This window comes from Hyla sarda, chromosome 2, assembly GCF_029499605.1.
Source record: "Hyla sarda isolate aHylSar1 chromosome 2, aHylSar1.hap1, whole genome shotgun sequence".
NCBI lineage: Eukaryota > Metazoa > Chordata > Amphibia > Anura > Hylidae > Hyla > Hyla sarda.
Window position 1 is genome coordinate 4147765 of NC_079190.1, and position 16133 is coordinate 4163897.

At 48.6% G+C, this 16133-nt stretch overlaps 1 protein-coding gene and 1 pseudogene across 2 annotated transcripts in view; both read left to right on the forward strand.

The window, feature by feature from the left end:
* Positions 1 to 18: 18 nt before the first annotated feature.
* RNF121 (ring finger protein 121) overlaps positions 19 to 16133 on the forward strand; it is a gene marked incomplete at its 3' end in the record, with an annotated part of 19725 nt that continues 3610 nt past the window's right edge. Inside the window, 6 exon segments of one of the 2 annotated variants that reach the window (XM_056561055.1) lie at positions 19 to 219; positions 3909 to 3949; positions 5147 to 5288; positions 9281 to 9435; positions 12950 to 13057; positions 13397 to 13517. In XM_056561055.1, the coding sequence (XP_056417030.1) occupies positions 157 to 219; positions 3909 to 3949; positions 5147 to 5288; positions 9281 to 9435; positions 12950 to 13057; positions 13397 to 13517 (630 nt within the window). 2 annotated transcript variants of the gene reach the window in all.
* On the forward strand, positions 7958 to 8047 carry LOC130359869 (U2 spliceosomal RNA; annotated as a pseudogene).

A 16133-nucleotide genomic window follows, 5' to 3' on the forward strand; every position in this document is an offset into this window, starting at 1 on the left:
AAATATGGCTGCTATCCAACGTCATCCGTCAAGATTGTTGGTCACGTGGTTAGTGTCAGTTGATCGAGGATCCGCGCTCTGATTGGGTGAGCGGCGGCGCCGGAAGACGTTGTCTGATTGGTTCTTGTTCCCCGGAACTCGCAGTCGTGGCGAAAGATGGCTGCGGCTGTGCTGGAGGTGGAGATCGGGGATGCCGGGGTGAGGGAGGCGGCGGAGGAGGTGAGACCGGCCGGGGGTCTAATATAGGGGAGGAGGGGGGCCGAGTGTGTGTACAGCGGAGACCACCCCCCAACCATCCCGGCAAGACCCCGTCCTGACACCCCCTCCCCCAGTCATGTCACCTCCGGACACCATTACCCAGTCCCCGCCCCCAAACCTGTCATGTCCCCCTCCTCATCCCATGTAACAAGCCTGTCCCTCATCTCCTCCTCCTGTCACTGTGTGAGTCCTGTCCCCCATCTCCTCCTCCTGTCACTGTGTGAGTCCTGTCCCTCATCTCCTCCTCCTGTCACTGTGTGAGTCCTGTCCCCCATCTCCTCCTCCTGTCACTGTGTGAGTCCTGTCCCCCATCTCCTCCTCCTGTCACCGTGTGAGTCCTGTCCCTCATCTCCTCCTCCTGTCACTGTGAGCCCTGTCCCCCATCTCCTCCTCCTGTCACTGTGTGAGTCCTGTCCCCCATCTCCTCCTCCTGTCACTGTGTGAGTCCTGTCCCTCATCTCCTCCTCCTGTCACTGTGTGAGTCCTGTCCCCCATCTCCTCCTCCTGTCACTGTGTGAGTCCTGTCCCTCATCTCCTCCTCCTGTCACTGTGTGAGTCCTGTCCCTCATCTCCTCCTCCTGTCACTGTGTGAGTCCTGTCCCTCATCTCCTCCTCCTGTCACTGTGTGAGTCCTGTCCCTCATCTCCTCCTCCTGTCACTGTGTGAGTCCTGTCCCTCATCTCCTCCTCCTGTCACTGTGTGAGTCCTGTCCCTCTTCATCTCCTCCTGTCACTGTGTGAGTCCTGTCCCTCTTCATCTCCTCCTCCTGTCACTGTGTGAGTCCTGTCCCTCATCTCCTCCTCCTGTCACTGTGTGAGTCCTGTCCCTCATCTCCTCCTCCTGTCACTGTGTGAGTCCTGTCCCTCATCTCCTCCTCCTGTCACTGTGTGAGTCCTGTCCCTCATCTCCTCCTCCTGTCACTGTGTGAGTCCTGTCCTCCTCCTCCTGTCACTGTGTGAGTCCTGTCCTCCTCCTCCTGTCACTGTGTGAGTCCTGTCCCTCATCTCCTCCTCCTGTCACTGTGTGAGTCCTGTCCCTCATCTCCTCCTCCTGTCACTGTGTGAGCCCTGTCCCTCATCTCCTCCTCCTGTCACTGTGTGAGCCCTGTCCCTCATCTCCTCCTCCTGTCACTGTGTGAGTCCTGTCCCTCATCTCCTCCTCCTGTCACTGTGTGAGTCCTGTCCCTCATCTCCTCCTCCTGTCACTGTGTGAGTCCTGTCCCTCATCTCCTCTTCCTGTCACTGTGTGAGTCCTGTCCCCCATCTCCTCCTCCTGTCACTGTGTGAGTCCTGTCCTCCTCTCCTCCTCCTGTCACTGTGTGAGTCCTGTCCTCCTCTCCTCCTCCTGTCACTGTGTGAGTCCTGTCCTCCTCTCCTCCTCCTGTCACTGTGTGAGTCCTGTCCTCCTCTCCTCCTCCTGTCACTGTGTGAGTCCTGTCCTCATCACCTCCTCATGTCACTGTGTGAGTCCTGTCCTCATCTCCTCCTCCTGTCACTGTGTGAGTCCTGTCCCCCATCTCCTCCTCCTGTCACTGTGTGAGTCCTGTCCCTCATCTCCTCCTCCTGTCACTGTGTGAGTCCTGTCCCTCATCTCCTCCTCCTGTCACTGTGTGAGCCCTGTCCCCCATCTCCTCCTCCTGTCACTGTGAGCCCTGTCCCTCATCTCCTCCTCCTGTCACTGTGTGAGTCCTGTCCCTCATCTCCTCCTCCTGTCACTGTGTGAGTCCTGTCCCTCTTCATCTCCTCCTGTCACTGTGTGAGTCCTGTCCTTCATCTCCTCCTCCTGTCACTGTGTGAGTCCTGTCCTCCTCTCCTCCTCCTGTCACTGTGTGAGTCCTGTCCCTCATCTCCTCCTCCTGTCACTGTGTGAGTCCTGTCCCTCATCTCCTCCTCCTGTCACTGTGTGAGTCCTGTCCCCCACCTCCTCCTCCTGTCACTGTGTGAGTCCTGTCCCTCATCTCCTCCTCCTCTCACTGTGTGAGTCCTGTCCCTCATCTCCTCCTCCTGTCACTGTGTGAGTCCTGTCCCTCATCTCCTCCTCCTCTCACTGTGTGAGTCCTGTCCCTCATCTCCTCCTCCTCTCACTGTGTGAGTCCTGTCCCTCATCTCCTCCTCCTCTCACTGTGTGAGTCCTGTCCCTCATCTCCTCCTCCTGTCACTGTGTGAGTCCTGTCCCTCATCTCCTCCTCCTGTCACTGTGTGAGTCCTGTCCCCCACCTCCTCCTCCTGTCACTGTGTGAGTCCTGTCCCTCATCTCCTCCTCCTCTCACTGTGTGAGTCCTGTCCCTCATCTCCTCCTCCTGTCACTGTGTGAGTCCTGTCCCTCATCTCCTCCTCCTGTCACTGTGTGAGTCCTGTCCCCCATCTCCTCCTCCTGTCACTGTGAGCCCTGTCCCTCATCTCCTCCTCCTGTCACTGTGTGAGTCCTGTCCCTCATCTCCTCCTCCTGTCACTGTGTGAGTCCTGTCCCTCTTCATCTCCTCCTGTCACTGTGTGAGTCCTGTCCTTCATCTCCTCCTCCTGTCACTGTGTGAGTCCTGTCCTCCTCTCCTCCTCCTGTCACTGTGTGAGTCCTGTCCCTCATCTCCTCCTCCTGTCACTGTGTGAGTCCTGTCCCCCACCTCCTCCTCCTGTCACTGTGTGAGTCCTGTCCCTCATCTCCTCCTCCTGTCACTGTGTGAGTCCTGTCCCTCATCTCCTCCTCCTCTCACTGTGTGAGTCCTGTCCCTCATCTCCTCCTCCTGTCACTGTGTGAGTCCTGTCCCTCATCTCCTCCTCCTGTCACTGTGTGAGTCCTGTCCCTCATCTCCTCCTCCTGTCACTGTGTGAGTCCTGTCCCCCACCTCCTCCTCCTGTCACTGTGTGAGTCCTGTCCCTCATCTCCTCCTCCTGTCACTGTGTTAGATCAGGACAGGTTTTTAGTGTCTGTATATAAACAAGAATGATTCCGTTTCCTGACAGGAAGCAGTGATCTTGGAGAGGAGATAAATTACTTCTCCTGCACTGTCAGGGTCTTGTGCCCGGAGGGAGAACGGAGGAACCGGATTCTCCAGAGATCAGAAACCTGCAGATCCAGATCGCGCACTGTCCTTGTGGTGACCGGCAGGATACAATACACCAGTGTTTCCCAAGCAGGGTGCCTCCAGCTGTTGCAAAACTGCAACTCCCAGCATGCCCGGACAGCCTTTGGCTGTCCGGACATGCTGAGAGTTGTAGTTTAGCAACAGCTGGAGGCACCCTGGTTGGGATACACTGCAATACACAATAGTGTCTTGCTTTTCAGATCTCTGCTTACTGTCAGTGAATGAACACATTATGGATGTGTCTTACACTGTATCCGTGGAGCTGATCCCCCTGCACTGTAGACACTACTCTCTCTCTGGTTGCTTCACACACGGGTTGGCACTTAGCGCTCTGTAGTGTTTGCACAAGTCTTGGCGCCCCGGCTGTATTTGTTTTAGGAGACGCCGGAGGGTGCGCGGCTTTAATGTTACCTCCCCTCACAGCAGCTCTGACCTTCATCTCCTAATCCTCTGCACTAGTCATGTGACCTTAAAGGGCCGGTAACCTGCAGAGCTTATAATGGTGCTGGAGGTGTCACATGTCCTATATGTCTCTCTTGTTCCTGGATCACTGTCTCTTTGTCTCCAGCAGGTGGATCTGTCAGACCTGGCCCCTGAGGAACGATGGAGGTGAGGAGCGTCACTGACTGATGTCATCCAGGGGGCGGGGCTGTGATCACATGTCATTATAGTATACCAGTGATGTCATACAGGAGGCGGGGCTGTGAACACATGTCATTATATTACTATTATATTATATCAGTGATGTCATACAGGGGGCGGGGCTGTGATCACATGTCATTATATTACTATTATATTATATCAGTGATGTCATACAGGGGGCGGGGCTGTGATGACATGTCATATTATATCAGTGATGTCATACAGGGGGCGGGGCTGTGATCACATGTCATTATATTATATCAGTGATGTCATACAGGGGGCGGGGCTGTGATCACATGTCATTATATTATATTATATCAGTGATGTCATACAGGGGGCGGGGCTGTGATCACATGTCATTATATTATATTATATCAGTGATGTCATACAGGGGGCGGGGCTGTGATCACATGTCATTATATTATATCAGTGATGTCATACAGGGGGCGGGGCTGTGATCACATGTCATTATATTATATCAGTGATGTCATGCAGGGGGCGGGGCTGTGATCACATGTCATTATATTACTATTATATTATATCAGTGATGTCATACAGGGGGCGGGGCTGTGATCACATGTCATTATATTATATCAGTGATGTCATACAGGGGGCGGGGCTGTGATCACATGTCATTATATTATATCAGTGATGTCATACAGGGGGCGGAGCTGTGATCACATGTCATTATATTATATCAGTGATGTCATACAGGGGGCGGGGCTGTGATCACATGTCATTATATTATATTATATCAGTGATGTCATACAGGGGGCGGGGCTGTGATCACATGTCATTATATTATATCAGTGATTTCATACAGAGGGCGGGGCTGTCATTATATTACTATTATATTATATCAGTGATGTCATACAGGGGGCGGGGCTGTGATCACATGTCATTATATTATATCAGTGATGTCATACAGGGGGCGGGGCTGTGATCACATGTCATTATATTATATCAGTGATGTCATACAGGGGGCGGGGCTGTGATCACATGTCATTATATTATATCAGTGATGTCATACAGGGGGCGGGGCTGTTACTTCCTCTCAGACATGATGTAGGGGCTGATGGTTCGCAGTAATAGATGAATAGCTGTTCCTGTGTATGTAGCAGCAGTATTTTATGCACAGAGTGACGTCTTTCTGTCTGGTTGCAGGGTGGAACATGCCAGGATGCACGCCAAGCACCGGGGCCACGAGGCCATGCACGCGGAGATGGTCCTCATCCTCATCGCCACTCTGGTGGTGGCTCAGCTGCTGCTGGTGCAATGGAAACAGAGGCACCCGCGCTCCTACAATGTGAGGGCCGATGTGTTACCTATAACTCAGTGTATAGTCTTATATGGTGTGGTGGTCCTGTATATGGGGTGGTGGTCCTGTATATGGGGTGGTGGTCCTGTATATGGGGTGGTGGTCCTGTATATGGGGTGGTGGTCCTGTATATGGGGTGGTGGTCCTGTATATGGGGGTGGTGGTCCTGTATATGGGGAACTCCTGCTGTTGTCAGGATACTGTGCCGTATAGGATTACGGCTCATGGCTTTATAGGATATAATTGGGGACCTGTCTGTTTTCACTGCAGAGTTTTGCCTCTAAGAACTGCAGACACCATTAGGATATAGAAGGAGACAGCACTTTCCTGGAGCTGACGGCGGTTGCCAGAAATCTTCATATTATTTCTCAGCCAAGTGTCAAGGAGGCGGAGCTGAGCAGCTTAAGTGCCACAAATTGTCACTTTCCATCACTACCTCCCAGCCTTCCCCCTTTTATTGTAAGCCAAGGAGGGGCTGGGAGGTGTGATCAAGGAAGGAAGGATGTTGGGCTGTGACACTTAACCCCTTAAGGACGCAGCCCTTTTTTGCAATTCTGACCACCGTTTCTTTACGAATCAATAACGTGAAAACGCTTTTACCGAATATTCTGATTCTGAGATTGGTTTTTTTCGTGACATATTCTACTTTATTTTGGTGGTAAATTTTCGGCGTTACTTGCATCCTTTTTTGGTGAAAAATCCCAAAATTTCATGAAAATTTAGCATTTTTCTAACTTTGAAGCTCTCTACTTGTAAGGAAAATGGATATTGTAAATACATTTTATTTTTATTCACAAACACAATAAAAATTTCAAAGTAGAGCAGCAATTTTTAAAAATTTCATGAAAACTGCAAAATCTGAAGGGACAGATGTTACAGAACTACAACTCCCAGCATGCCTGGGCAGTCTAGGCATGCTGAGAGTTGTAGTTTGGCAACATCTGGAGGGCTACCGTTTGGGCACCACTGTAACAGTGGTCTCCAAACTGTGACCCTCCAGATGTTGCAAAACTACAACTCCGAGCATGCCCTGACAGCCTTTGGCTGTCTGGGCATGCTGGGAGTTGCAATTTGGCCTTCCTAGTGGTTGCCACTAGGATCACTTCACTTTACTTTCATTTCTCTTCCCTAAATGTGGTTTCCCTACCTGTGCCTGTCTCCAGCGACGATTGGGGGTCCCCAGGCATCTTCTACTCCAGGTACTGGCCTCCATCTTCTCCCCACGTTCCCCACGACATCCAGGGGTGGACAGAACGGGGGTTGCCATGGCAACCCACTGTCCTGCGCTGCCATTGGTCAGAATCAGTTCTGATCAACGGCAGGGGATAGGAGGAGATCGCAGCACTGCGACCTCGCTCCTATCCCTCAGGATGATCGGGGCTGTCACTGACAGCTCCGATCATCCCTATTTTCCAGTGATCGGGTCACCAGAGACCTGATCAGCCCGGAATAGCAGAAAATTGCATGACTGAATTGACATGCGATTTTCTGCGATCGCCGACATGGGGGGTCTCAGGACCCCCCTGGGTGATATGCCGGGATGCATCCCAACTGGCTAACGGCGGGGACCGTAAATCCCACGGGCGTATGCATGCGCCCAGCGTCCTGAAGAGGTTAAGCAACTTAACTCCGCCTGTTTGACTCTTAGCTAAGAAATAAAAAGATGATTTTGTAAGCTTGTTAACCACCATCAGCTCCAGGAAAGGTACAATTTACTTATACACAATAGTGTCAGTGCCCCCTGGTTGGGAAACACTGGGATAGGTAATAGGTTTCAGCTCGAGCTCACTGCTACCCCCTACTGTATGTGTCTGGAACAGGAGAACAAAATCTAATTGATTTGCTTCTTACCTGTCCCCGCCGCTCCAGACCGCGTCCTCACTGCTCCCGATGCTGTCCCGCTGCTCCAGCGTCTTCTTTGGGATCCTCCGGCTTCTTCCACATCTTCTCCGATGTCCGGGCCTCGCTTTCTGGTGGCGTTATTACGTTGTTGCACTGGGCCGGTATGTGTAGCGATGTAATAACGACGCCGGAAAGCGAGGTCCGGACCCCGGAGAAGATGCAGAAGACACCGGAGGATCGCGAAGTGGACCCGGAGCAGCGGGGTTGGTAAGTGAGCCTGTCCAGGCTTCTTAAACTGCTATCCGACAGCAGCTTAAGCATTTTGCGCAGTCGGATAGCAGTTAATGCGATGGCCCCGACATATAAAAGCATCGTATGTCGATTTGATCATATGTCGGGGCCATCGCATGTCGGGGGGGGGGGGGGGGGTTACTGTGTGTGTGTGTGTGTTTGTGTGTATATATGTGTATGTATGTGTGTGTGTGTGTGTATATATATATATATATATATATATATATATATTATAATATAATATTTTGGCCAGCACATACTGATACACAACTATTGCATGGACCCGACATACACACGCAGGAGAATACAGCAGCACACTGCTGTTTGTGTGTGGGTGTGTGTGTGTATGTATATGTGTGTGTGTGTGTGTATATATATATATATATATATATATATACCTCCCTGCTCCCTACTGTATGTCACCTTCCCCCGTCTCCATCATATTTTATCTCCATAGAGTTTGCATTCATGTACAACCCCCGCTCCCTACAGTGGATTACACCAATACTGCTCAACTTCTCTTCATCGCTTCTCGGCCTTTTGGCTAAGATCAAGTGTAGTATCTGTTCTTATTAGTTTCATGCCGGTGGCGGGGACACCTGTGTGGAGCTGGTGGGGATGGGTGCTGCATGGTAGGGACAGGTGTACCGGGGCGTTCCGGGGCTGGTTCTGTGTAATCAGCTCGACAGCTGCCCCAATGTGACCTGTTCCCTCCGGGTCTCGCCATGAGGCTGAGAGGGTCTAGAGCCGAGGTACTTTAGTGCTCCAGGGAGTGGTGACCCCGAGGTGCCGAAACTCACTGGGAGTACTGGCTCACTGAGTGGAAGCACGGGCACCATGAACTCTTCACCTTGTGGCACTCACCTCTTGATTCCCGGCCTTCTGGTTAGGATCAGAGAAATGTTTATAGATCCGGGCAGTATATCTGCGCTCATTCACTTATAGGAGGTTATACAGTACTCACCTGTCCCTCACCGCTGCCCTGGATGTCTCCCTCCATCGCTGTCGCCGTGTCCCCGGACCGTCTCTGCTGCGTCTCTTCATCGCCGTCATCACGTTTCTGTGCACGCCGCTCCTATTGGATGACTGGACGGCGTGCGCAATGACGTGATGACTACGATGGAGAGCGCTGAAGATGCAGGGGATCCTGAAGAGGACGCGCCGGAGCCCCGAGGACAGGTAAGTGATCGTCAGCGGACCACACGGGGCACCGTAAACGGCTATCCGGTGGCAGCTGAAGCAGTCTGTGCTGTCGGATAGCCGTTTATGCGATGGCCCCGACATACAAAACCATCGGATGTTGATGCTGCCTCTGAGAGAAATTATTAGAAATTATCGTATGTCGGGGCCATCGTAGGTCGGGGGGGGGGGGGGGGGACGGAGGAGTCACTGTATATTGTATTTAAAAAAAAAAAAATGAACATACATCACTGCTGACATAATTGTACACCGACACAGTATATTCCAGCGATATGATGCAGCTGAAGAGCCGGTGGTAGAATAAAGTTACTGTGGAGAAGCAGGGAAAGGGTGCAGCTTACAACCTGGAAAAGTCATTGCTGTTCCCAACGTAACCAGTAGGGGGCAGCAGTGTGGGAGATCACTACACTGATCAGCTCCCTACACATTTATAGAACTTAGGGCCGTAATTTTAGTTCTACAGGACATCTCTCCCAAGTCCTCCCAGGTCTCTATTTCCAGCTGTCTTGTACTCCAGTCACACCCAGAGCAGCGTTCACAGTTCTGCTGGGTCTATGTGTCAGCGCAGAAGGATTCCCATCGTGCTCTGCAGTAGATTGTGACTTAATACAAACTGGATTATTACTGAAAACTTCTCCTCCTTGCAGATGGTGACTCTGTTCCAAATGTGGATTGTTCCTGTGTACTTCACTGTGAAGCTTCATTGGTGGAGATTCCTGGGAATCTGGATCCTCTTCTCTCTGATCACAGCGTTTATAACCTACAGAGCCACACGGAAACCTCTGGAACAGACCACCCCGAGGTGAGGACCCCCCCACTGTATACACTATACATTACCCCGGGGTCACTGTGTACAGACATTACTGATCCTGTACTGATCCTGAGTTATATCCTGTATTATACTCCAGAGCTGTACTCACTATTCTGCTGGTGAGGTCACTGTGTACATACATTACTTATCCTGTACTGATCCTGAATTATATCCTGTATTATACTACAGAGCTGTACTCACTATTCTGCTGGTGAGGTCACTGTGTACATACATTACATTACTTATCCTCTACTGATCCTGAGTTATATCCTGTATTATACTCCAGAGCTGCACTCACTATTCTGCTGGTGAGGTCACTGTGTACATACATTACATTATTTATCCTGTACTGATCCTGGGTTATATCCTGTATTATACCCCAGAGCTGTACTCACTATTCTGCTGGTGAGGTCACTGTGTACATACATTACATTACTTATCCTGTACTGATCCTGAGTTATATCCTGTATTATACTCCAGAGCTGCACTCACTATTCTGCTGGTGAGGTCACTGTGTACATACATTACTTATCCTGTACTGATCCTGAGTTATATCCTGTATTATACTACAGAGCTGTACTCACTATTCTGCTGGTGAGGTCACTGTGTACATACATTACATTACTTATCCTGTACTGATCCTGAGTTATATCCTGTATTATACTCCAGAGTTGTACTCATTATTCTGCTGGTGAGGTCACTGTGTACATACATTACATTACTTATCCTGTACTGATCCTGAGTTATATCCTGTATTATACCCCAGAGCTGTACTCACTATTCTGCTGGTGAGGTCACTGTGTATATACATTACATTACTTATCCTCTACTGATCCTGAGTTATATCCTGTATTATACTCCAGAGCTGCACTCACTATTCTGCTGGTGAGGTCACTGTATACATACATTACATTACTTATCCTGTACTGATCCTGAGTTATATCCTGTATTATACTCCAGAGCTGTACTCACTATTCTGCTGGTGAGGTCACTGTGTACATACATTACATTACTTATCCTGTACTGATCCTGAGTTATATCCTGTATTATACTTCAGAGCTGTACTCACTATTCTGCTGGTGAGGTCACTGTGTACATACATTACATTACTTATCCTGTACTGATCCTGGGTTATATCCTGTATTATACCTCAGAGCTGTACTCACTATTCTGCTGGTGAGGTCACTGTGTACATACATTACATTACTTATCCTGTACTGATCCTGGGTTATATCCTGTATTATACTCCAGAGCTGTACTCACTATTCTGCTGGTGAGGTCACTGTGTACATACATTACTGATCCTGTACTGATCCTGAGTTATATCCTGTATTATACTCCAGAGCTGTACTCACTATTCTGCTGGTGAGGTCACTGTGTACATACATTACTGATCCTGTACTGATCCTGAGTTATATCCTGTACTATACTCCAGAGCTGCACTCACTATTCTGCTGGAGAGGTCACTGTGTACATACATTACATTACTTATCCTGTACTGACCCTGAGTTATATCCTGTATTATACCCCAGAGCTGTACTCACTATTCTGCTGGTGAGGTCACTGTGTACATACATTACATTACTTATCCTGTACTGATCCTGAGTTATATCCTGTATTATATACTCCAGAGCTGTACTCACTATTCTGCTGGTGAGGTCACTGTGTACATACATTACATTACTTATCCTGTACTGATCCTGAGTTATATCCTGTATGATACCCCAGAGCTGTACTCACTATTCTGCTGGTGAGGTCACTGTGTACATACATTACATTACTTATCCTGTACTGATCCTGAGTTATATCCTGTATTATACTCCAGAGCTGTACTCACTATTCTGCTGGTGAGGTCACTGTGTACATACATTACATTACATATCCTGTACTGATCCTGAGTTATATCCTGTATGATACCCCAGAGCTGTACTCACTATTCTGCTGGTGAGGTCACTGTGTACATACATTACATTACTTATCCTGTACTGATCCTGAGTTATATCCTGTATTATACTCCAGAGCTGTACTCACTATTCTGCTGGTGAGGTCACTGTGTACATACATTACATTACTTATCCTGTACTGATCCTGAGTTATATCCTGTATTATACTCCAGAGCTGTACTCACTATTCTGCTGGTGAGGTCACTGTGTACATACATTACATTACTTATCCTGTACTGATCCTGAGTTATATCCTGTATTATACTCCAGAGCTGTACTCACTATTCTGCTGGTGAGGTCACCGTGTACATTACATTACATTACTTATCCTGTACTGATCCTGAGTTATATCCTGTATTATACTCCGGAGCTGTACTCACTATTCTGCTGGTGAGGTCACTGTGTACATACATTACATTACTTATCCTGTACTGATCCTGAGTTATATCCTGTATTATACTCCAGAGCTGTACTCACTATTCTGCTGGTGAGGTCACTGTGTATATACATTACATTACTTATCCTGTACTGATCCTGAGTTATATCCTGTATTATAATCCAGAGCTGTACTCACTATTCTGCTGGTGGAGTCACTGTGTACATACATTACACTACTTATCCTGTACTGATCCTGAGTTATATCCTGTATTATACCCCAGAGCTGTACTCACTATTCTGCTGGTGAGGTCACTGTGTACATACATTACATTACTTATCCTGTACTGATCCTGAGTTATATCCTGTATTATACTCCAGAGCTGTATTCACTATTCTGCTGGTGAGATCACTGTGTACATACATTACATTACTTATTCTGTACTGATCCTGAGTTATATCCTGTATTATACTCCAGAGCTGCACTCACTATTCTGCTGGTGAGGTCACTGTGTACATACATTACTTATCCTGTACTGATCCTGAGTTATATCCTGTATTATACCCCAGAGCTGTACTCGCTATTCTGCTGGTGGGGTCACTGTGTACATACATTACATTACTTATCCTGTACTGATCCTGAGTTATATCCAGTATTATACTCCAGAGCTCTACTCACTATTCTGCTGGTGAGATCACTGTGTGCATACATTACATTACTTATCCTGTACTGATCCTGAATTATATCCTGTATTATACTCCAGAGCTGTACTCACTATTCTGCTGGTGAGGTCACTGTGTACATACATTACATTACTTATCCTGTACTGATCCTGAGTTATATCCTGTATTATATTCCAGAGCTGTACTCACTATTCTGCTGGTGGGGTCACTGTGTACATACATTACATTACTTATCCTGTACTGATCCTGAGTTATATCCAGTATTATACTCCAGAGCTGTACTCACTATTCTGCTGGTGAGGTCACTGTGTACATACATTACATTACTTATCCTGTACTGATCCTGAGTTATATCCAGTATTATACTCCAGAGCTGTACTCACTATTCTGCTGGTGAGATCACTGTGTGCATACATTACATTACTTATCCTGTACTGATCCTGAGTTATATCCTGTGTTATACTCCAGAGCTGTACTCACTATTCTGCTGTTTTTTTCCCCAGGCTGGTGTATAAATGGTTCCTGCTGCTGTATAAAATGAGTTATGCGACGGGCATCGTGGGATACATCGCAGTCATGTTTACGCTGTTCGGTCTGAATCTGCTGTTTCGGTGAGTCTGTATTTACTGCGGGAAGAGACATCCATCCGTGTGTTTCCAGCTGTTGCAAAACTACAAATCCCAGCATACCCGGACAGCCAACGGCTGTCCGGGCATGCTGGGAGTTGTAGTTTTCCAATAGCTGGAGACACACTGTTTGGGTAAACACTGGTCTGGAATCTTTTCAGGATTGATGGCTTTGAACTCCAAATGCAATATTACAAATGTCCTCTAGATGGCGGTCATGTATCATGCAGGGGAGGCTTGTAATATGTACAGAATTCCTTTGGGGGCAGCGTTGAGCCTCCTCATTTCTTTACAGCCTCTTATGTTCTGGATCTTGTTTTGCAGCATAAAACCGGAGGACGCCATGGACTTCGGCATCTCCCTCCTCTTCTACGGACTTTATTACGGGGTGTTGGGCCGGGACTTTGCAGAAATGTGCGCAGATTACATGGCGTCCACGATAGGTGTAAGTAAAGAGAATGGTACATGGACCGCTGAGGGGCCACACTGATATGGCATCGCATATATACAGTCATGGCTCTAAATGTTGTCCCCCCTGAAATTTTTCTAGAAAATGAAGTATTTCTCACAGGAAAGAATTGCAGTAACACAGGTTTTGCTATACACATGTTTATTCCCTTTGTGTGTATTGGAACTAAACCAAAAAAGGAGGGAAAAAAGCAAATTGGACATAATGTCACCAAACTCCAAAAATGGTCTGGACAAAATTATTGGCACCCTTAACTTAATATTTGGTTGCACACCCTTTGGAAACAATAAGTGAAATCATTGTCTTCCTATAACCATCAATAAGCTTCTTACACCTCTCAGCCGGAATGTTGGACCACTCTTCCTATAACCATCAATAAGCTTCTTACACCTCTCAGCCGGAATGTTGGACCACTCTTCCTATAACATCAATAAGCTCCTTACACCTCTCAGCCGGGATGTTGGACTCTTCCTTTACAAACTGCTCCCGGTCTCTTATTGGACGACGTCTTTTCCCAACAGTAATTATAAGATCTCTCCACAGGTGATCAATGGGATTTAGATCTGGACTCATTGCTGACACTTCAGAACTCTCCAGCACTTTGTTCCCATCCATTTCTGGGGCTTTTTGACATATGTTTGGGGTCATTGTCCTGCTGGAAGACCCAAGATCTCGGACACAAACCCAGCTTTCTGACACTGGGCTGTACAGTGCGACCCAAAATCCATTGGTAATCCTCAGATTTCATGATGTCTTGTACACATTCAAGGCCCCCAGTGCCAGAGGCAGCAAAACAACCCAAAACATCACTGACCTCCACCATATGTCACTGTAGGTACTGTGTTCTTTTCTTTGTAGGCCTCATTCCGTTTTCGGTAAACAGTAGAATGATTTGCTTTACCAAAAAGATCTATCTTGGTCTCATCTGTCCACAAGACGTTTTCCCAGAAGGATTTTGGTTACTCAAGTTCATTTTGGTAAAATGTAGTCTTTCTTTTTTATGTCTCTTTGTCAGCAGTGGGGTCCTCCTGGGTCTCCTCCATAGTGGGGTCCTCCTGGGTCTCCTCCATAGTGGGGTCCTCCTGGGTCTCCTCCATAGTGGGGTCCTCCTGGGTCTCCTCCATAGTGGGGTCCTCCTGGGTCTCCTCCATAGTGGGGTCCTCCTGGGTCTCCTCCATAGTGGGGTCCTCCTGCGTCTCCTCCATAGTGGGGTCCTCCTGGGTCTCCTCCATAGTGGGGTCCTCCTGGGTCTCCTCCATAGTGGGGTCCTCCTGCGTCTCCTCCATAGTGGGGTCCTCCTGGGTCTCCTCCATAGTGGGGTCCTCCTGGGTCTCCTCCATAGTGGGGTCCTCCTGGGTCTCCTCCATAGTGGGGTCCTCCTGGGTCTCCTCCATGGTGGGGTCCTCCTGGGTCTCCTCCATGGTGGGGTCCTCCTGGGTCTCCTCCATGGTGGGGTCCTCCTGGGTCTCCTCCATGGTGGGGTCCTCCTGGGTCTCCTCCATGGTGGGGTCCTCCTGGGTCTCCTCCATGGTGGGGTCCTCCTGGGTCTCCTCCATGGTGGGGTCCTCCTGGGTCTCCTCCATGGTGGGGTCCTCCTGGGTCTCCTCCATGGTGGGGTCCTCCTGGGTCTCCTCCATGGTGGGGTCCTCCTGGGTCTCCTCCATGGTGGGGTCCTCCTGGGTCTCCTCCATGGTGGGGTCCTCCTGGGTCTCCTCCATGGTGGGGTCCTCCTGGGTCTCCTCCATGGTGGGGTCCTCCTGGGTCTCCTCCATGGTGGGGTCCTCCTGGGTCACCTCCATGGTGGGGTCCTCCTGGGTCTCCTCCATGGTGGGGTCCTCCTGGGTCTCCTCCATGGTGGGGTCCTCCTGGGTCTCCTCCATAGCGGATAGTTCGCACTGACACTGATGCTCCCTGAGCCTGCAGGACAGCTTGAATATCTTTGGAACTTGTTTGGGGCTGCTTATCCACCATCCGGACGATCCTGTGTTGACACCTTTCATAATTTTTCTCTTCCGTCCCCACCCAGGGAGATTATCTACAGTGCCATGGGTTGTAAACTTCTAGATAATGTTGTGCACTGTGGACAAAGACAAAACTAGATCTCTGGAGATGGACTTGTAACCTGAGATTGTTGATATTTTTCCACAATTTTGGTTCCCAAGTCCTCAGACAGTTCTCTTCTCCTCTTTCTGTTGTCCATGCTTAGTGTAGCACACACAGACACACAATGCAAAGACTAAGTGAACTTCTCTCCTTTTTATCTGCTTTCAGGTGTGATTTGTATATTACCCACACCTGTTACTTGCCCCAGGTGAGTATAAAGGAACATCACATGCTGGAAACAATCTTATTTATCCACAATTATGAAAGGGGCCAATAATTGTGTCCAGATCATTTTTGGAGTTTGGTGACATTTTGTCCAATTAGCTTTTTTCCCTCCTTTTTTGGTTTAGTTCCAATACACACAAAGGGAATAAACATGTGTATAGCAAAACTTGTGTTACTGCAATATATATATATACAGAGGAGAGGAGATCTATATATATATACAGAGGAGAGGAGATCTATATATATATATACACACAAAGGGAA